This window comes from Hyperoodon ampullatus (genome assembly GCF_949752795.1).
Source record: "Hyperoodon ampullatus genome assembly, chromosome: 10".
NCBI classification, from domain to species: domain Eukaryota; kingdom Metazoa; phylum Chordata; class Mammalia; order Artiodactyla; family Ziphiidae; genus Hyperoodon; species Hyperoodon ampullatus.
The window spans coordinates 62966436-62989399 of record NC_136923.1 but is presented as its reverse complement, the minus strand read 5'-3'; the positions used below and the strand labels follow the sequence as shown (position 1 = coordinate 62989399).

The 22964-nt window shown below is 36.2% G+C and overlaps 1 protein-coding gene across 2 annotated transcripts in view; it reads right to left on the bottom strand.

Annotated features, from left to right (window-relative positions):
- The window catches only part of COL21A1 (collagen type XXI alpha 1 chain), a gene marked incomplete at both ends in the record, with an annotated part of 126279 nt that extends 104376 nt beyond the window's left edge, over positions 1 to 21903 (bottom strand). For both annotated transcript variants that reach the window (XM_079712152.1, XM_079712151.1), the window contains 4 exons: positions 532 to 748; positions 840 to 1008; positions 15689 to 16240; positions 21816 to 21903. In XM_079712152.1, the coding sequence (XP_079568278.1) occupies positions 532 to 748; positions 840 to 1008; positions 15689 to 16240; positions 21816 to 21903 (1026 nt within the window). The remainder of the gene's footprint in view (positions 1 to 531; positions 749 to 839; positions 1009 to 15688; positions 16241 to 21815) is intronic.
- Between the last annotated feature and the right edge of the window lie 1061 nt (positions 21904 to 22964).

Sequence of the window (22964 nt, the reverse complement as noted above, 5' to 3'; positions counted from 1 at the left end):
AGGACAAATGTCATACAATATCACTCATATGTGGAAGCTAAAATATGACACAAATGAAATTATCTACAAAACAGAAACAGACTCACAGACACAGAGAAAGAACTGTGCTTGCCAAGGGGAAAGGGGGGTGGGAAAGGGATGGGCTGGGAGTTTGGGATTAGTAAATACAAACTATTATGTATAGAACGGATAAACGACAAGGTCCTACTGTATAGCACAGGGAACTGTATTCAATATCCTGTGATAAACCACAATGGAAAAGAATATGAAAAAGAATACATATATATATGTATGTATAACTGAATCAGTTTTCTGTACAACAGAAATTAATGCCACATTGTAAATCAACTCTACTTCAATTAAAAAAGAAACAAATATTCTTCCTTTGTTCCTTTTAGTCAATGAAGCAAAATTAAAATATGAAATCAATGTTTTTTCAGTCAGGTTCAAATTATGGCTCTCCTCCCCCAAAACACACAAACCTGATGGTCATTCCCCATGAATACCATAATCATACCCAAGCGTCTTTACCTTAACTCGAGGGTCAGCAAAGTTGACCAGTTGTGAGCCATTAATGATGCTGGTTGTTGTAAATAATAAAGTTTTATCCACTCCATTTAAGGTAACTGCTATTTGTGGCCTTCCGTCAATGGATAAAATTCTCCATAAATCCCACACTTTCTTGACCTTAAATCTCTGAGTGGAGACAAATACATATGATGGAGGAAGACCTTCTGGGAAAACGTTGCTGGAAAAAGAAGAACATGTATGAGCTTAAAGAATTCTCAACATGTCTACAGAAACATCAAGAAAACACTGTATCAACACATAACATTTACCTTGTGAGTTCTGATAAATCAACTTTTGATGTCACTTCATATCCTTTTATCTTTGTTGGTGAAAGCTGAATTCTTTTCTTAGCCTTTTTCTTTACACCCAAGCCTAAAAGAATATCAAACCCCTTCTCATCACGAGCTGCCACTGGAATTCGTGTTGGACAGACAGATTCTATAAAGCAAAAGTAAAAGGGGTAGAAGTTGATTAATCATGGGTTACTTCAACAAAAAGAAAATCAAGGGAAGAATATTAAAGAACATAGAATTATAAAATTTCTATATGCACACAAATGTATGTAAATGTATTTCTGAGAAAACATGCGGGAGTGTATTTGGTATTTGAGAATGAAGTCTCAATTACCTTCTTTCTCCCTAAAAAGGGATGAAAGTAAAGAGAAATGTAAAAGGCACATTTATTCATGGATTGTTTTAAGGGCAACACTATGCTGAAATTTACACTTCACTATTTTGCATATGAGGCAACCTAACACCTGGCCAGTAGGAGAGGGCTGGAGCAGGATTCGTGATTCTCATCCAAGATTTTCTGGTAGTCACGCACCCTTGGATAATGCTCTTAAATTTCTTGGATCTAGGAGATGAATTCTGATTGCTTTCTTGCATTCCCAGTATTTGAGGGGTAAAAAATGTGTGTTGTTCCCAATATTCTTTCCAGTTCTAGCAGTTTATAATCCTACAGTTCAAATATCTTGGTTCTCTCACTCTGGAAAAAACTTAACTGTACATCTTTTCTGTTCATGGAAATTCTTCAAATGGGACTATTATCTCATCTATGATTAATCAGATTATATATTATATTAATCACACTTATAAATGAATAAAGACTTTTTCCTTAAGAAGAATCATTAAGGTTTGCATTATACAGTCATTTTTTTAATTTAATTTTATTTTTTTTATACAGCAGGTTCTTATTAGTTATACAGTCATTTATATAAATTATAAAAATGTGATATGCTTTTCAATTCTCTGGGAAACCAGTGTCTCAAATTATGTGGAAAATTCTGTTTGGTTGTAATGCTATTAAACTGTTATATTGTAGGAATATTGCAATATTTTCAGATTCTTCCAAGGCCATCGTATAACATACACATTGAGCCTGACTGCTTATATTTTATAGAGCAACTAAGAGAATAAAAGAACAAACTCCACTAAATGTACTTTAAGACAATCACTCTCTAACAAAACATTAAGAAAAGGGAAAAGTATCATATTTATAAAACAGTAAAAAGTAAGGAGATGAATTTTATTAGCCTAATAATACTGTCATAACTTGTACCATAGAGTATTAGAAATTAAATAAAGGTTTGATATAAATAAAATTAGCTGTATTCCTGGGAAGAGAGGGGCATTTTCCTCTTCAGGTCTGAGGATGCTGAGTTCTTGTTTGTTTGTTTGTTTGTTTTTTAAGTAGCTTTACTGAGGTAAATTGATACTCAGTAAGCTAAACATAAAGTTTACCATCTGATTAGTTTTGACATATGTATACACCTGTAAAACCATCACCACTGACAAGATAACGAACATATGCATCACCCCCAAAAGTTTCCTCATGTTCATTGCAATCTCTGTCTGTCACCATCATCCCACTCCCATCCCCATTCTCAGGCACCACTGACATGCCTTCTGTCATTACAAATAAGTTTGAATTTCATACAGTTCTATAAAAATGGACGCATATTGTATGTACTCCTTCTTGTCTGGCTTCTTTCATTCAGCATGATTATTTTAGATCCACTCTGGTTGTGTGTTTCAGTAGCTCATTCTTTTTTGCTGCTGATTAGAAGTCCATTGTATGGATATATCACAATTTATCTGTATACTTATTGATGGACATTTGGAACATTAATATTGGAAATAAAATAAAGGTTTGATATAAATAAAAATAGATGTGTTCCTGGGAAAGGAGGGGTATTTTCATCTTCAGGTCTGAGGATGCTGAAGTTTGAAGGGACCTATTCAGTCACATTCTTCTTCCTCTGGGAAGCTTAGAGCTAACTGATGGGAAGATACAGAAACCAGGAAAACAGAAGATGCTGGTTAGAGGTGTGATCCAGTGAGTCTGATGAGACTGTACACTGTAATTAACCACCCCCACCTGGCAGCCCAGCAGGGCTGCTTCAATCCCCACCCACCTCAGGAGCAGGACTGCCTGTTAAGTTCACATATGATCTAAAGAGGAAACGGAACACCAGCTCCACACACCTGCTGATCCAAAAGGAAGAACGTCTAAGGTACTTCGCCAGCTAGGACCAGCTTCTTTTATCAAAGTCCCTTATCCAAAAATGCATCTTCTCATCAGTGGTAAAGAGTGAAAGAAGGTGGGGAGAGATCAGAAAAGTCAATCTATATACTCATTGCAGCATTGGTTTTAATTTTGAAGAATAAGAACCAAAAAGAAATTGCCTGAGTCAAGAAAAAAGCCAATTCAGGTGAATTTTGAGCAGAAGAGTGACAAATCAGACTTCACTATTAAACCATCTTTGCACTTTGAAATAATACCTATTCTGACAAATAGTATTCCTTTACTACATTACTGGACTACTGTTTTATTTAGCAAACCTTTTCACCTCTACTTAAAACTGAGATTTGTTATAATTTTAAAACTTTTTAATATAAAATCAAGATGACTTATTAAAAAAAGTCTGGCTGAAGTCCCTCCACATGAAAACATAAGAAGCAGGGAATAAGTTTCCCAATAATACTGTATGACTGAGTTGAAATCATAAATCAATAAACTAAATTAAATTTTTCCTGTCATTATGATGCAGGGCTTGTTTCTAGCTGGGGGCAGGGTAATATAGAACAATAGGAGGCCTCACTTCAAATGCACTTGATTTAAAACTGCAAAAGAAAGTTCAGCTGAAAAGAAAATGTGTTAAACATTACATCATACAAATATTCAGATTTGAATTGCTCCTCTGATTTGCTTTACAAAAGAGAAGTTATAAGATGGTAAACAAAGAGCTCCAACTGAAGACCAGAATCTGAGGTTTAGACCTCAGCCACTCTCTTAACCTCTCATGAACCTCTGGCTTCTCATCTGTGAAGTGAGAATAATGATCTCCTTCACAGGGATTCTTTGGGGATCAAATGTGATGATGTATGTAAAAATGCTTTGTAACTTCAAAAGAGCATGCAAGTGTGGGGGATAAAGCAAGTATTGTGTTCATCCTTTTTCTTTAATCAAATTTTTGCACTGTATTCTAATCCCCAGAATTGTATAGGAAACAGTGTGGCATGGTTCGTGAAATTAGGAATATAAATTAACAATCACGATACAGCCACATTTTCATTACCACCTAGCACATCTCATTAGGAGAAATGTATTTAGATAATTATATTTTCTTTTTTGGCTTTCAATTTTTTTTTAATTGTAAAATATACGTAACATAAAATTTACCATTTTGACTATTTTTAAGTGTACAATTCATTGCCATTAACTACATTCAAATGTTGTATAACCATCACCACTATTTCCAGAAAAGTTTTATTATTCAGAAGCAGAAACTTTGTACCCATTAGACCATAACTCCCCATTCCTCTTTCCTCTCAGCCCCTGGTACACCCATATTTTTTTGAAGAAATAATTCTTTTTCCAAATTTGCTCACCTACAAGAATAATAAAATACCCTTACACATGGAAACTGGAAAGTAAAATGTAGTTAAAATGCTCAAATACAGTTTATATGTTTGCATATACCTAGCTATAGGAAACAGATAGAAGAAAATTTCTATATATAAAAAGCTACTTTGATTGCCAACCAACAATTCTTCCACAAACTTCTAGGGAAACAGAGGTCAATAATTAACTTCCCTATTGTGTAGAAAAAAAGAAATCTATGTATAACTATACAAACACATAGGGGAATGGATACTGGAATTAAAAACTGGAACTTGGAAGCTGTCATTTTAAGTACCAGGAAAATCAAATGCTAAGAGAGAGTCAGTTGGGACTTGCTATAACACATACAACAGGTAAGTAGAACAATCTAGATAAAGCAAGTTAGTTTAAAGGAGTACATTCAGGAGCAAGAACCAAAAAAACCACCTCAAAGCCCTAAGCTCACAAATGGTTTCCTACACAGACCACACAGTTATAATTTTATTTGACTCTAGTATATTCAGAGAGTATTCAGAAAAGGAACACTTTCTGGAGTGGAGCACACATTAGTCCACTTATTTTAAACACTGGGGTCCAGTAATAATTGATTTTCTGTTAAATCCCAGGGCTTAGTAGTATAAGTAATTCAGTCTTATTAGGATCATAAAAATGTGTTTTATTTAAAATCCTGCCATGGACAAGAACACAAAAACTGTGTATCTCTTGAGTCTAACCAGGGAAATCACATGTGTCTAGCTACAGCTTTCTACTTGTAAGTTAATATGATAGGGGGACTATCATATTAATTAATAATGAACACATTATTCCAGATCACACCTAGCCTAGTTTATAAGTGCTTACTTAATCCAATTGCAAGATTGTTTGTAACTCCGCCCTCTGCAGAAGTCACATATTTTAACTGACAACTGGGAATTTTATAAGGAGATTTGTAGTCAGAGACCAAAAGTAATTTTAGTGATCCAGACCCGATAATCCAACAAAACATAGTTGTCTACAGTGCCCCTGGTACAGTTCAGGTCTGTGAAAGCCAGCTTCTTTAAACTTTCCTGGATTGAACTTGGTTTTACTGGTAAGACAAACATGAGTATAGGTGCCAAAGGTGCACAACCCTCAATGGCGTGCAGTGGCAATTTAAAACATTTGCCTTCCTGAAGGTCTATTATATCACCATGGACTTTAACATCATGTACAAATTCATAAAAAAGGAGGCACATTCACCAAGATTGTGATAAGAACTTAGACTCCATCCCATCATATTGGAAATACACTAAAATAACAATAGCAAATCTGAAATAAATTATCCAAGCAGAAATTCTCTTACTAAAGCCCAACTTCACAAAGTTTCTTTTCTCATCACATGACTGAATGATCTCATTCTCTTTTACCAGCAAGTAATCCCACTGTCTTGAAATATAGGTTGATTTAGAATCCTTCATCAGAGGAAGATGTCTGCCAAACGCATGGCTGACATTGGGACATAGTACGTGTAGATTTTTATAACACTCCTTTCAGTGGTGAGTCAATAGGATCAATAAACTCCAATTAGCCTTAAGTACAACTTATGCACAAACCAGAAAAGTCAAAATCTTTTTCACCAGTAAGTAGCCTCACCAACATAGAATATATTATTTTTCAACACTAAGAAAAAAATATAAGAAATGGAAACCCATCCTTGCCTTTAAAAATAGCGAAGGAGAATACAATTTTAAAGGCTTACAAAATTACAGAATAACTCATCTTCTTTTGCCATTTTTCATTGTAAAACCATTGATTATGTAATGAAATGCTTTTTATTTTATTTTTTATTTTTTGGCTGCATTGGGTCTTCATTGCTGAGCATGGGCTTTCTCTAGTTATGGTGAGCGAGGGCTACTCTTCATTGTGGTGTGCGGGCTTCTCATTGCAGTGCTTCTCTTATTGTGGAGCACAGGCTTTAGGCACACGGGCTTCGGTAGTTGCAGCACGCGGGCTCAGTAGTTGTGGAGCACGGGCTTAGTTGCTCTGTGGCGTGTGGGATCTTCACAGACTAGGGCCCAAACCCATGTCCATGCACTGGCAGGTGGATTCTTAACCACTGTGCCACCAGGGAAGTCTGAAATGTTTCTAAGTTACTTTTTCCTGTGACCAAATACTATAGATGAAGAAAGGTAGTGTGTCTTGCCTTTACACGTATCTAGACAATAGTCTGTGTCCAATTCCTGTAACTCATTCTTTACTCCTTTTCTTTTCCATTTTTAATTTGAATGGGAAGATTTTTGTCAGATATTACATTTATGCATCATTTTAACATACAAACTCTATTTTTTAAACAAACATCCATGCATCTTAACATGTCCCTCCGCTGCTCTAGTATCTAGCACACTGATATTAACGTTCATTAGATGTGGTCTCTCTCACGGACAGGGCTGGCCTTCATAACCAATAGGATATTGTAGAAATGAAGGGGTGTGGCTTCCAAGTCTAGACCATGAAAGACGCTGCAGCCCCCCCTTGCTCTCTTGGACCACTCACTTTGGGGGAAGCCAGCTCCCATGTTGCAAGGATGCTCCAGCAGCTCCTTGGAGACGTCCATGTGACCAGGAACTGAAGCCTCCTGCCAATAGCCAGCACTGACTCGACAATCTTGTAAGTGAGTCACCTTAAAAGCAGACCCTCTAGCCCCAGTCATGCTTTCAGCGGCCTGCTGCCTCAACTGACATCTTGACTGCAATTCCTTGGGAGAATCTGAATCAGGACCATTCAGCCCAGCTTCATCCATGTCCCTGATCTACAGGAACTGTATGAGATAATAAATGTTACTACTATTTAAACTGCAAAAAAATAAAATGAGATAAAATAAGGTCTCTATCACCAAGGTTGGAGTCAGCTACTTAGCCTAAGATTTCACTTCAAGAAAGTGATGTTGGGGCTTCCCTGGTGGTGCAGTGGTTAGGAGTCCACCTGCCGGTGCAGGGGACACGGGTTCGTGCCCCGGTCCGGGAGGATCCTACATGCCGTGGAGCGGCTGGGCCCGTGAGCCATGGCTGCTGAGCCTGCACGTCCAGAGCCTGTGCTCCACAACGGGAGAGGCCACAACAGTGAGAGGCCCGCATACCGCAAAAAAAAAAAAAAAAAAAAGAAAGAAAGAAAGAAAGAAAGTGATGTTGACAAAGTCAGGAAACAAACCTGGATCTCATGCTGACTCCAGAGATTGGTCTGGACCACCATTTTCATATGGCCTCAGGTTTAAAGAAAAAACATTCAAGTGCTTTACTTTAATAGATATTGTGCTTACTGAATTTTTAAAAACTTTTTTATTAAGATACAACCTATATTCAGTAAAATGACTTAATCTCAAGTATACAATAGTTCAATTGCTACACATGCCTACACTCACATAGCTAGCCCCAGACAAGACACAGAATCTGTCTAACACCTTGAAAGCAACCTCATGATCCTTCACAGAGGATAACCACCACCATCAGAAGCCAACACTGTTATGATTTCTGTCCCCATTGATTAATTTAGTTTTGTCTGTTCTTGAACTTAATATAAATGAACAATGCAGTATCTTTTTTTAAAATTTGACTTCTCTTGCTCAACATAATGTCTGTGGATTTATCCATGGTTTTTCACATAAGAATGATGTGGTTTTTGTTATGGTATTGCTGTGTAGTATTCTACTATATGAATTATACTATGATGTACTTATATTCATTTTTCTGTGGGCAATCATTTGAGTTGTTTCCAGTTTGGAATTATTTTAAAGAAAGCTGTTATGAACATTCTTGAATAGTCTTTTGGTGAACATATGAGCTTATTTCTTGTAGTTAAATATCTAGGATAGAATTACTGTTTCATAAGATAGCAGTACATTTGCCCTAATAGATAATGTCAAAGACTTTCCCAAAGTGGTTGTACCAATTTTCACTCCTACTGGCTTGCCAACTGTCACTTAAAAAGGATGAAGCTGTTATGAGCATAAAATAGGTAATTAGGTGATAGTTATTATACATCATATTTTAGAGAGAGAGAAAGGATGGGAGAATGAGCATTTTATACAAGCTTTAAATATTCCTAAGAAAATTATTGTGAATGTTTTCTTGTTTATTCCTTTCCTAGAAATAATTAACTTATACAGCTGCATCTAGATCCAATCATAAACACTGAGAGAAAAGTCTGTATGCTATAATTTGTATATTCTCTGAATCATGCCATAGTCATCCTACTTTTTCCAATTTAATACCCAAACATCGCTTTGCACATAAAATATAAACACATCATATTACTTTATTTGAAACATAGCTCTAGCCTCTCTAATTAAATGAATGGAAAATTCATATTTTTGGATATACTACAAGCCCTTGACAATGCAGGTTGTCACCAATTCAGATTAGATTTAAATTCTTTTAATCTACAGATAGAATACAAAAGTATTCCCCTGAATATTCTATGAGGTTTAATGAAATATTATACTCTATCATATCCCATCTGCCCAACTTCACCCCACCTTCCACCTCTCATTTTTCCATGCCCCATCTCTGTGGTTGTGAATTCAAGCATGTGTGTACCAATAGTGGAGAGACAGAAGGGAAGGATATGAGTTTCATGTGAGGGTAGAAAAATTAATCACATACATGTTATGAAATCATGTAAGCTAAAATACTCACTACCTCCAAAAACAACTCTGTTGTCCTGGCCATGGCACCTGATATGTGTGCCTTTACCTTTATGTCTTCTACTGAAATGGAAGTTAAACTGAGTAGGATAGAGTAATATACCAGGCCATTATTATGAAGTATTATAAAGTATTATAAGACTTAAATTAGATAATCAAATTATCCAGCAATCACCAAGCAAAGAGTCATAGAAAATATGAGTAATTTTCAGTGACAGAAAAAGAAATTCAGAAGTCCTGAACATCATTCCAAGTTAAAGTGCATCATGGTGGAAAGCACTGGAGGGAAAAAAGTGCCTAAGTTTTTGGGATGAAAGACACCAAAGTTCCACTTGGGCAAGTGGTATCCCTCTCTCTCTCCCTCCCTCCCTCCCTCTCTCTCTCTCTCTCTCTCTCATCTCTATCTCTATCTTTTTATCTTTCTATCTCTCTGTCTCTCAAGATATGGCTACATTTGCACAGCTAATTGCTAATTCTGACCTCTGGTCTCTCTTGGGTCAAAAACATATACTCTTTTAAGAAATAGATAAGTTTACTGCTTCATCCAAAAGTCAAGATAGTGGAAAATGGAACAGTAAGAATACACAGGCAGTTTTCTAGGGCCTGGTCTTTTAACTACCCACACCTGTGCACAGGCAAGTTCAGCTCACCTGAATCAAAATATGGGCCTTGAAACCCCATCATTCAAGCCACAAGCTGTTGGAAGCCCTTGAAGACACCTAAGGAAGGTATCTTCCAGAGAACAAGGGGAAATTACTTTCTTTTCCCTCCTCATTCTGTTGCACCAAGCCCATGCCTGGTTGACTCATAAAAAGAACAGAGGAGTGAAGTCAGCAAGATGGCAGAATAGAAAGTCCCAACCCACATTCCCCCACTGAAACACAGATTGGACCAAAATACCTTTGTGAGATTCCAGTTAGGAAGCTGAAGTTCCCCAGGTGAGCCAAAGCCAAGAACAGCCTCAATGAAACAGGTAATTAAGAATAATTTCACCTTACCCACATCAGTCCCTCTCCAAGCTGACAAAAATAAGTGCCAGGAGAGATGCCCTAGCTTATAATGACTCCCTCAGGAGGGAAAAAGAAAAGTGGAGCATGCATCCAATGCTCCAGCTTTCAGCTTGTCTTGCCTCATTTGCAGCACTGAAGGAACCAGAATCATTTGGATACCTGTGGACTGCTGAGAACAAATAAAAGTGGGAGGGTGACTTGTTGTGGCTGGCATGGCTCAGCATGATCAGGAGGAGACACACAACCTGAGACTTCTCTCTCAGGAAGAGAAAAGAGTGGAGCATGTATTCAGCATTCTAGATTTTCAAAGGGCTGCCTGAAGGAATGATACTGGTCTTGCCTGACTAAGGGTGCTGACAGGGAACCAGCACACCTGGACATCTGGTGGCCACTGAGAACAAAGGAGTGGGAAACTTGTGGTTAGAGAACTAGAGAACTTGAAGTATTACAGACAGACACCAAAGGGACAGACACAAAAGGGAGTGAAAGATTATGAGCTCCTGAAAAAGAAACCAGTCTCTCTAATTAATGAATTGCTCACACAATTCCAGAGACATCACATTCCTCCAAAAAAAGGTTTCAGAATCTCTATCCAGAGTGATTGCTGAGGTATTTCCCCTGTGCAAAGCCAGTTGGTAAAGACTGGGAGAGGTAACAGTTTTTTCAAATGTGTGAATCTTGAAACAAACTATGAGATACATGACCCAATCAAAAGAACAAAATAACCCTCCAGATACTAACCCTAAAGAAAGGGAGGTATATAATCTGACAAAGAATTCAAAATAGACATCATAGGATGTTCTATGAGCTCAAGAAAATGATGCATCAACAAAGTGAGAAAAAAGACAGAAAATGTAAAGGAGAACCAAACAGAAAGTTTTTGAGCAGAAAATAATAATTGAACTGGAAAATTGACTAGAGGGGTTCAAAATCATCCTTGATCAAGTAGAAGAAAGAATCAGCAGACTTGAAGACAGGTCCTTTGAAATTATCCAGGCAAAATTATAAAGAATGACAAAGATTGAAGAAAGCCTAAGTGTCTTATGCCCACCATCAAGGAGACCAATATATAGATTATGGGAGTTGCAGAAGAAGAAGAAAGAAAGAAGCAATCTTGTTTAAAGAAATAATAACCAAAAACTTTACAAATCTAGGAAAGGAAATGGACATCCAGATTAAAGAACTCAAAGATATCCACATTAAGACACATTATAATCAAATTGTCAAAAACCAAAGACAAAGAGAGAACTTTGAAAGCAGCAAGACAAAAGCAACTCACTATGTACAGGGCACCCCATGACACAATCACCAGATTTCTGAGTAGAAATCTTACAGATCACAAGGGAACAGGATAATATATTCAAAGTGCTCAAAGGAAAAAAACTGCCAACCAAAAATACTATATCTGGCAAAACTGTCCTTCAAAATAGAAAGAGAATTAAACACTTTCCCAGATTAAAAAAAGCTGAGGAAGTTTATTACCACTAGACCTGCCTTATAAGAAATACTAAGGAAGTCCTTCAAATTGAAAGAAAAGAATATTAAACAGCAACACAGAAGCACTGGAAAGTATAAAACTTGCTGATAAAAGCAAATATATAGACAAACTCAGAATACTGTAATTCTGTAACAGTGGTATTTAAATCACTTTTAATTCTGATACAGAAGTTAAAAGACTAAAGTATAAACTATAACTGTGAAATTGTATTAATGAATACACAATATAAGATGATGTAATTTGTGGCATCAATAAAAAAGTGTAAAGAGGGCAGGAATATGCAAAAATACAGAGCATTTGAAGTTATCAACTTAAAATAGATTGATATAACTATATGATGTTTTATGTAACCCCCATGGTAACCACAAAGAAAATACCTATAGAAGATATGCAAAAGTATATTTAAAAGGAAACAAAGCATGTCACTACAAAAAAAATCAATGAAACACAGAAGACAGCAAGAGAGAAAAGAGTGACAAAAAAAAAGCTGAGTCAGAAAACAATAAATGACAGTATTAAATCCTTCCTTATCAGTAATTACTTCAGATGTGAATTGATTAAAATCCCCAATAAAAGGCATAGAGTAGCTAAATGGACTTAAAAAAAAACAACAATATCTATACTATCTGCAAGAAATTTACGTTAGAATTAAGGACACACACAGGATAAAAGCAAAGGGATGGAATAAGATACTCCATACAAATGCTAACCAAAAGAGAGCAAAGGTGGTGACACTTATATTAGTCAAAAACTGTCAAAAGAGACAAAGAAGGACATTATACAAGGAAAAATGGTCAATTTGCCAGCAAAACATAACAATTATAAATACATATGCACTCAACATTACAGCACCAAATATATGAGGCAAACATTGACAAAACTGAAGGGATAAATAGACAGCAACATAATAATAGCAAGGGGCTTGAATGCTCCACTTTTAATAATGGATAGAACATCCAGACAGAAGATCTGTCTGGAAACATCTGGAAACAGAGAATTTGAACAACACTATAGACTAAATGGATCTAAAAGACATATATAGAACAGCGACCCACTGCCACCCCCCACCACCACAGCAGCAGAATACACATTATTCTCAAGCACAAATGAAACTTCTCCAGGACAGGTAACATGTTAGGTCAAAAAAAAAACAAGTCAACAAATTTAAGAAGATTGAAATCATATCAGGTATATGTTCCAACCAAAATGGAATGAAACTAGAAATTAATGCCAGGAAGAAAACTGGAAAATTCACAAATATGTGGAAATTAAACAATATGCTCTTGAACAATCATTATGTCAAAAGGGATATTAGAAATTATCTTGAGATAAACAAAAACTAAAACACAACATACCAAAACTTATGGGATGCTGCAAAAGCAACACTAAGAAGGAAATTCATAGCAATAAAAATCTACATTAAAAAATAATAAAAATCTCAAATAAACAGTCTAACTTTACAAGTCAAAGAACTAAGAAAGAACAAACTAAGCCCAAATTAGAAGAAAGACTCTCAGATAAAGAAAGAAATCATTGTGCATCACTTTTAGGCCGTCCTGAAATAAGGAGTGTATTGCAGAATACACCTCCAAGGAAACAGTAGGTCCATGAAGATGAAATAATCCATGTGGGAACAAAGAGGTGGATAATATTTTGTACATCATGGATCAACCACAGTACAGTATAAAAGTGAACGATATTAAGAAATAGTAATCCTATATGCTAAACACCTCAAAGTAGAAGTTAACTACTTGTCCAAAACAAAAAGTGAATTTGTTAAATAATCAAACAAAAATTACATGATTTGAAGAAGCTGCAATACAGCAATGCATTAATTTAGTGCATTAATCATAACCTAATACAGTACAAAAAGTCAAGTGCAAAAAAGCCCATATCTTCCACAAGTACAATTTCAAAAAGTACATTTTAAAAGATGTCTATTGTACAGTGAACATGCGAACTGAATAGACACAGACATTACTTACATTCTTTTTCTGAGTGTAGATGAAGAAATATTTGGCAAGATTTCGAATTTGATTTTTTTTTACAGATCATACATTTTAACTGAAAGAAATTTTACCCGTTTTCACACAGCAACTCTTTCATGTGTATTTTAAAATTTTTATATAGAGAGAATGCATTTGCCAAAATACAGATCTACAGGAAAAGTCTCTGAAGCAAATACTAAACAGACATATTTAATCAAATTTATATTTTAGGATTAAGATGAATGGTAAGTGGGACTTCCCTGGTGACTCAGTGGTTAAGAATCCACCTGCCAATGCAGGAGACACAGGTTCGAGCCCTGGTCCTGGAAAATCCTACATGCCGTGGAGCAACTAAGCCCATGCGCCACACTACTGAGCCTGCGCTCTAGAGCCTGCAAGCCACAACTACTGAGCCCATGAGCCACAACTACTGAAGCCTGCGTGCCTAGAGCCTGTGCTCCTCAACAAGAGAAGCTACCGCACCGCAACGAAGAGTAGCCCCTGCTCACTGCAATTTGAGAAAGCCCGTGCGTAACAATGAAGACTCAACGCAGCCATAAATAAATACATAAATAAATTTATAAAAAAAGAAAAAAAGACAAATGGTAAGTGAAATTTCACCATGAAAAGTCTATTTTAATAATGAAATATACCTAGCTTCAAAACCAAAGAATTCTAACAACATATTAAAAATTTAAATCCCTTTGACCTGTTCAACACAACAACACAACAAAAGTCAACACAGTCTTACTGTTAGAGATTCATTAAAAAAATAACTGTAATGATCATTTGTACTTACTTGTTAGTACCTTTTTTAAAGTTTTATTAAAGAAAATGCTTAATCTTCTATGCTTTTTTCTCTTTGTTTTGAAGTAGTTGTTTAATATTTCCATGCTTTTTAAAAGAAATAATCCAAAAAGCTTTAAAATGTTTTTCCCTACCATACCTCCCAAATATGAAGAAAATGAAGGAATTAATTTGTTTTCTAAGCCACAATCATTTAGAAATTTTTCTATCAAATGTGAACCAACCTATTTGTGTATTATTTTGTAGGTAAACTAGGAAAAAAGTATTTCCATCTACATGAACATTATTTTTAGGTATACAGTATATTAAGTGCCTATAATATTAAAAATAAAAGATATGAATAAATTATTCTTCCCCCAAAATAATGTGAACACAAGTATGTCTATACACTAACAGGATTAATGTTTACCAAAAACTGGAACTTTCCCATGGGGACCTATCATACACATGAAGTCAGATTTTATGAAATGATATAAACATAATTAATAGACTGGTAAGTACTATATTTTCAAATGTTCCCTCATTGCTGGTGGGAGTTTAAGTTTTTCTCATGTGGAATTTTTAACATCCTTCCAAAGTTTTTAAAATGTTAGTAATTTGATCTTTGTTTTCTGAAGAAATTATGAGAGATTCCCATTCAGAATTAAGTAGAGGAATATTCACTGGTATTTGTATTAGAAAAACTTAGAAATAAACCAAACATACAAAAATGGAGAAATTATTAAATAGATTATCTTAAAAGACTGTCCACTATCATATTAATAGAGTATTAAAATTATATACACAATGAGTATAAATAATATGAAAATAGAGTATGAAATTATTTATACAATATTATCCTTATTTAGGCACATGAATAAATTCTCAGACACACTGAAATCAAAAAAAGAAAAGATTAGGATGAAAAAGACAAAAACTTGTTAGCAGGAGTGATATGATCATGTGTGGTTTACATATATTTTAATTATTTAGGTGTTTTATTTTCTACCATCTCCACAATAAACATATTGTAATTGAAAGGAAAACACAAAATATTATATTTTCCAACTGTAGATTTTATAAGAAAGCAATTGTTTCTAAAAACAAAATTTATCCAGAAAAATATAGCACAAAAATACGTGCTCACCTCATTTCTAACTTAAATAATTTGACATTAAATATAACCATCTTCCCCAGTTCCCAAATGAACAGGTTATAGCAAAATGTAAGAAAGCATCATTATTACTTGTTTCCACATTATATTAAGGCTTACCTTCACAAAGTTTCTGCTTCATCACCTCCCTTATTTTGGATATTGCAATATAGTCTTCCACATAAAACACATAAGTAGATGAAGGCTTGTTGGCAATAGCTCTAAGTTCTGCCTCTTCTGTTTCTGAACCAACACCGATGGCAAATAATGTTATTTTACTGTCTCTTGCTGCTTCTGCCACATCCTTGACTTCATCTTGGGATTTACCATCCGTAAGGACTACTGCTATCTTAGTCAGCAATCGTGAAGACTTGGCAAAAAGGTAATCAAGGGCAAACTGGATGGCCTTTCCAGTCTTTGTGTTTCCTCCCAAGTAGTGTATGGACTCCATGGCTGCCATCAAATTCTCTCCTGATTCATGGCTCCCAAGGGGAATCTCCAGGATGGGGTAGTCACTATACTGAACCACTCCAACCTGAATAAACTTCGGTCCTATGTCAAAGTTTTTTGTGATATTGACAAGCCACTTTTTCACTATTTCAAAGTTTTCTGGGCCAACACTGTAAGAGCCATCCAAGATGAAAACTAAATCTGTTGGAGCAGTACGACAACCTAAGTGAAAAAGAAAACCATCAGAGTATATGTGTTACATAAAAAACAAAAATTAGAGGTTTTAAATGCATGAATTTTTAATTAACCAGACAGGGGGAATCCTTTCACATGTATATACATAAAGTCGCCACAATGTATAGTTTAACTATCTTATAATTTTATATGTCAATTATACCTCAATAATGTTGAATTTTTTTAAAAAAGATAACAATAACCAGTAGTTCATAAGAGCTTTGATTAACTATTGATACACTGCTTAGCTTATGAAATTTTTTTATAAATGAAGGCTATGATTTTTGTTATTTTTTAATTAGCTTATCTTAATTTAAGTATTAATGATTCAGCTTTAAAAATAGGGAATAGGGTCTCTCCCTCTCTCTCTCTCTCTCTCTCTCTCTTTTTCTCTATTACTCCTCTTCCTCTTCCTCTTTCTCTGCTATGTGAGGACACAACAAGAAAGCAACCACCTGTAAGCCAAGAAGAGAGCTCTCACCAGAGCCCAACCACGCTGGCACCTTGACCCCAGACTTCTAGCTTCTAGAACTTATGCAGGCCTCTCACTGCCATGGCCTCTCCCACTGCAGAGTGCAAGCTCTGGACACGCAGGCCCAGCGGCCATGGCTCACAGGCCCAGCCGCTCCGCGGCACGTGGGACCCTCCCGGACCGGGGCATGAACCCGTGTCCCCTGCATCGGCAGGCGGACTATCAACCACTGCGCCACCAGGGAAGCCCTGAATGTGGATCTTGATGTTTGAATATGTTTTAACCTTGCACGATGTCTATACTAACAATGTATGGGTTGTTTGATAAATAAATATTTAAAAATAAAAATTAAAAAATTTAAAAAAAAATAAGGAATAGTGACTTCCCTGGTGGTCCAGTGGTTAAGACTCGGCACTTCCACTGCAGGGGGCATGGGTTTGATCCCTGGTCCGGGAACTAAGGTCCCACATGCTGCGCCACGTGGTCAAATAAAAAAAAATTAAAATAAGGAATAAAAAATGGATGCTGTATATGAATATGATATCTAGATATCTCTTTGTAGGGGCAGGTATTACTATAAAGCAACATTTTATTGTATTTCTCCACTGAATAAATGAAAACACAAAAAATTTTAATAAATGAATGATTTTCAGCTATAGACTAACATCATTGTTTTAAGTTATCAGTGAAACATGTTTAGTTTAATGCTAACCTGAAATATTTATAAAAATTTATATAAACCAATGAATGTGGGGAAGAAATTAAAAACAAATTTTCTGTCATCTTCAGGACTAAAGTAGACAGCAAAGATCCACATTCTTGATATAGTTGAGAAAATGTAAATGAACCCAGGTTACAAAAGCAGTCACTCTTGCACTACATGCAAGATGAATGTTTAAAGGTCTGATTGCTCATCTTCAGTCACAAATGTAGCCAAAACAATAGCTCATGTGAAGTGAATCTATGTTCAAGGGCATAAAGCTATTCCTTTCTCTGTAAAGATTCTTGTTTCAAGATACCAGGAAACATGTGATCAGCACATCTTAGAGTTCTACTAGGGAAAAAAAAGACTATCTGTGGTGTAAGTTATACCCAGACAAGTTCTAAGCACTTGTGAAAAGAAAAAATAATCTTCTTTGCAGCCACTATGGAAAACAGTAAGGAGGTTCCTCAAAAAACTAAAAATAGAGTTGCCATATGATCTAGCAATCCCACCGAGCATATATCTGGACAAAACTATAATTCAAAAAGATACATGCACCCCTACATTCATAGCAGCACTATTCACAATAGCCAAGAAATGGAAAAAACCTAAATGTCTATCAAAAGATGAATGGATAAAGAAGACGTGGTTCATACATTCAATGGAATATTACTCAGCCATTAAAAAGAATAAAATAATGCCATTTGCAGCAACATGGATGGACCTAGAGATTATCATACTAAGTGAAGTAAGTCCGAAGGAGAAAGACAAATACCATATGATATCAGTTATATGTGGAATCTAAAATATGGCACAAATGAGCTTATCTACGAAACAGAAACAGACTCACAGACATAGAGAACAGACCTGTGGTTGCCAAGGGGAAAGGGGGGTGGGGGAGGGATGGGCTGGGAGTTTGTGATTAGTAAATACAAACTATTATGTATAGAATGGATAAACAACAAGGTCCTACTGTATTGCACAGAGAACTATATTCAATATCCTATGATAAAGTATAATGGAAAAGAATATAAAAAAGAATGTATACATATTTATAGCTGAATCACTTTGCTGTACAGCAGAAACTATCACAACATTGTAAATCAACTATACTTCAATAAAAAAAGATTTCCTTAACTCTCTTTTCCACAGTACACAACATGCTTCTAACCCTATCTCATTCTTTCAGTATGTATATATTGAATACCTGTTCTGTCCTTGATATCATGCTAGGTACTGGCTTCAAACATACTTGAGATATCTCAAAAAGCTCCCAGCCTAGTTAAGATGGACAGCTGGCTGGTTAGAGAAAGTACAAAGAATTATGAGAACATTGAGGAGAAGGTGGCAACCTAACTATGTCAATCCAGGGGCAGTTTTGTTGGAAGGCTGAGATCAGAAAGCAAAGTTTTAACCAGGTCAAGAGGATGACATTCTAATCAGAGGGAGCAGCAAGTGCAAAGGTCCAGAGGTGAGAGACAGACACAGCCCCAAAGACAAACTGGTTTGTTTGAGTAATTCCAATGGTTTTGAAACTGCACTCCTCGGGTAGGACTTGAACTCACTCACACCTCAGAGTGGGGCTTGAACCCGTAATCCCTGACTAGGAGGGGACTCGAAACCACTGTCTTTGGATTAAAACCACTCACCTGGGGTCAGGACTTACTGAAGCTCAGGTTCTTCTGTCTCCTCACAGAAGAAATTCAGCGTGAGGCAAAGTGGAAAGCAAAGAGTGAGTTTATTGGCATAGGACGCTTGGGACAGATAAGCGGGCAGGCAAGGGAGTGCAACCCCAGGAACAAAGAGCCCCAGGAACAAAGAGGGCTACATTTTTATAATGAAAGAAAAAGTGGGGAGGGGAGAAGACGACCTTCTTCCTCGTTCTTGGGCAGACATCAAGACTCATATCACTAGTTCCTCCTTTGGCCCTATACGGTCTAACCAGGTCTAACTGCCATAGCACTGTTTAAATCATATGTATATCAGCAAAAGGGTGGTGACATACACTAAAATATGGTAATTCATCTCAGGTTTGGGTATAATATCCCCTTTCACCTGGTTTCTTTCCCTTCACCTCTATTTCTGTCTTGGTTACATGCAGAAACGTTACTCTGCAAGGGCTATCAACTCCCTGACTTCATGTAATAAGATTCAGAGCCAATATCTATTGTCTTGTATTTTAACTATCAGGGTTTGTGGCTTGAGTGTGCCTGGCATTTGGATGCACCTGGTCTTCCTTCAAGGTAGGGTAGATTGTTGCTAGGTTACTGGATTCTTTTCTTGAGTGGTCATTAGCTTACAACGGTCTCCCAAACTCCCTTAAAATTCCCTTTCTGTCTTTAATCCCTTGGTGGGATTTCTAATCTGACTATTTAACTATCCTACTCTATCTCTATCAGTTTGAAGTGGCCAACAGGAAGGAACAGCTGTACTTGCTGCCTTTTTCTCTAACCTCTGCACTCAACTCAGCCAAAATACTACATGGGACAAGGATCCCATGTCCTTGGACATGATGAGTTAGAAGAGGATGAGGTGAGTCACGGTAATGAGATACCAAATTTTACATCCTGTGGTGTTACTCAGGTTAATGGTCTCCCTTAAGTAGTGTCTGGATGCCCAATTTAAAGTTATAATAAGGATGGTTTATTTTCTGTATATATTGCAAATAAGGTATTATAATTGCAAAGATCGGTATCGGAGAAAAAAATGTTTGGTGACAATTAGTATTTTTGCAACTCCTTGGAGTAAATCAATCAATCAACCCATCTCTCCCTCTCTTCACCTTCCTCACTTCCTCCTTTTCTCTCCTTCCTTTCCATTCTTTTCCTTATCTTTGTCCACTTACATATTTGGGATGATGACAAAGCTCCCATGAAGAGGCCTCAATTTCACCATTATCTCACCTCACCTATCACAGTAACTAGCAGAAGTAAACACTATTGTCAGGTGAACACGTATCACAGTCAAGAAGTTCCCCACCCCCCCAAAAAAAAAATTGTCAAAACATGTGTTTGTCTCACAAATATAACTGTGATTATGACACCATCGTAAGATGCTATATGGCAGATGATGTCTCAGTGCAGGGGGTGTGAGGGACACTATTCCAACAACCTCTGTCATGGTGACCACTGCCAGACATCAGGGTAGGGATGGCAAAACTGGGATTCTGCCCAAAGGCATATTTTTTAACCCAAGGGAATGAAGTTTTCCTGTTATTTTTGGAAGCTGAACAGGGATGACAGAGTTATGCTTTTATTGGGGTTTTGTGGGAGAGACAAAAGGACTGGAAGGTTGTGTTTGCAGGACTCTTCGAGGTTGCCCTTCCTCGATGCTATGAGGCTCATTATTGCCTGGACCTGCGAGTGTTTGTATATAACTCGATTCAGTGGTTACAAATTCTTACAGGGTTATTCTTGGCCCTTTCTACCCCTTTCTAGAGCCATGGGGCATTTATTTCATAACTGCATGGACACAAAAGCAAGTACTGCCATTTATAAACCCCAGACAAAATACCACTCCAAGAAACCTCCTCCTCAGAGAGGTGAATCACCAGTGTCATAGGAAAGGAATGCACTGAGGATGAAAAGAAGTGTTCAAATACTAGTTACAGCTCCGACCAGATGTATGACACTATGCAAGGCCCATACATTTTATGCATCTTTTTTCCCACTCAAAAAACAAAGAGTATCTACCCCATAAAGTGCTTGGGTGGATTAAACTATAAAAGGGTTAGGCAAACATTAAATATTATTTTTTTAAATATTTTAAGCCAAATTGAATCAAATTATCAAATCATCTGATTTAACTGTTAGAGAAACCATAATTCATTTATAGTTAGGGGGTTTATGTTTATGAGTTTTAAAATATGCATATAAACACACTTTTAAAAAGAAGTAAACTGTCTTTTTAAAAGTGTCTTTTTAAAAGTAGGATGGCCTACTTCTCTCATGCAAGCTTTCCTACAGGCCATCATAATAACAGTCACCACTTACTGAATGTCACCATGCTAAGTCATTTATATGCATTATCTTATTATCTCTATGAGATAAACTCATAGGATGGTCCTGATAGACATCCTGGGAAGGAGGTACTTTCTTTATCTCCATATTATGAAGCTTATATAAATGGCTGAACATGGACTCAATACCAGAGTGTTTATTCCAAAGCCTGGGTCAATAAAATGCACTATTACCATAGAATTTTCTCAAAATGACTTCTGATAGCTTTTCCTCCCAGTTAATGTGTAACATAGCAATTCATTTATTTTAGGGAATCACAGCATCAAAGACAGTAAGAATAAGATCCTTAAAGCCATTGTTAGAGCTCCTCTAATTTGATTTCCACAATCAATGTGTTGATAACAAAAAGACAATGCTGATAGTTCTTACTTGATCTTATTTCCCCATCTTCAGCTAATACAGAATTCTGAAGAAGCAGGACCAAAATTATCCAAAGGAATGTAATATGGTGAGCCATGTTTCTGTTTTTGTTCTAATGCTTTGGTTTTATGATTCCTAAAAAGAAAGAGAAAAAAAAAGAAAGTTAAATATATTAGAAAAATAAGACAGATACCTTACAATCATAAGTTTGAATTTTTAAATTGCAATACCCAGTCAAAGCACAGTTAATTTTTGCTAACCTTAAAATTAACTTATGTGCCCACAATAGCCACATTTCAAATATATAATACAAGACAACAATGAATGGGAGCTGAGGATGAATGTGATAAGTTTTTAATTCATAATCATCTTGGACAAGCAAAAACTTTTCTAAAACTTTAAGCTTTGTTCAAAATATTTACTAGAATCCCCCTTTTAGCATAGCCTGCAGAGCCCTATCACATTCTTTTTATTATCTCAGTGGTAGCACATATCCTTCTTTTAAATGTGTATTTGCATTTAAGAAACATTCAAAGGGTATCTGGTAAAAAATATCTATAGGATAAAGCTGAATAATAGGATTTAATTTTTTAATGGGCTGTATTTATAAACACTAAGATCTATTTTATTTAATTCATCAACATTCGGTTATGAGACTAATATGTTTTCTAAGTTAGTCCAAGGACTTCACTCCTGGTTAGAATGTGGAACATAGCCAAAGACTGTCACTCTCAACAATGAGAACATGTCAGATAAACTATAAAACTATAGGTTTTTAAAACCCAGCAGAAAAGACAGGGTTTAAAGAAACCTAAAAGATCTAAATTCCAAAAGTTATTAATACTTTATAGGACAGAAAAGATTCAAGGCTGCTTTTGTCCATAGTAGAAAGGGAAACCTGCTCAGGAGGAGGAAGAATTTGCTACAGTACAGAAGCAACCAGTCAAAGCTGGAGTGACATATTAGAATCCCAAGGGGTCCCAGCCACAGAGCAAGGATGCCCCTAGCCAGCAATTCTTCCCCAGGGGCCTTAACTGGGTACACGGAATAGACAAGTAATACAGAGAATATTGAAAGCAGTATAAAACAGTCCAGAGAGATCCTCTCCTTCCCTCTCCCTGTTCAAGTCCCCAGGGAATTCCTCAAATACAAATCCTT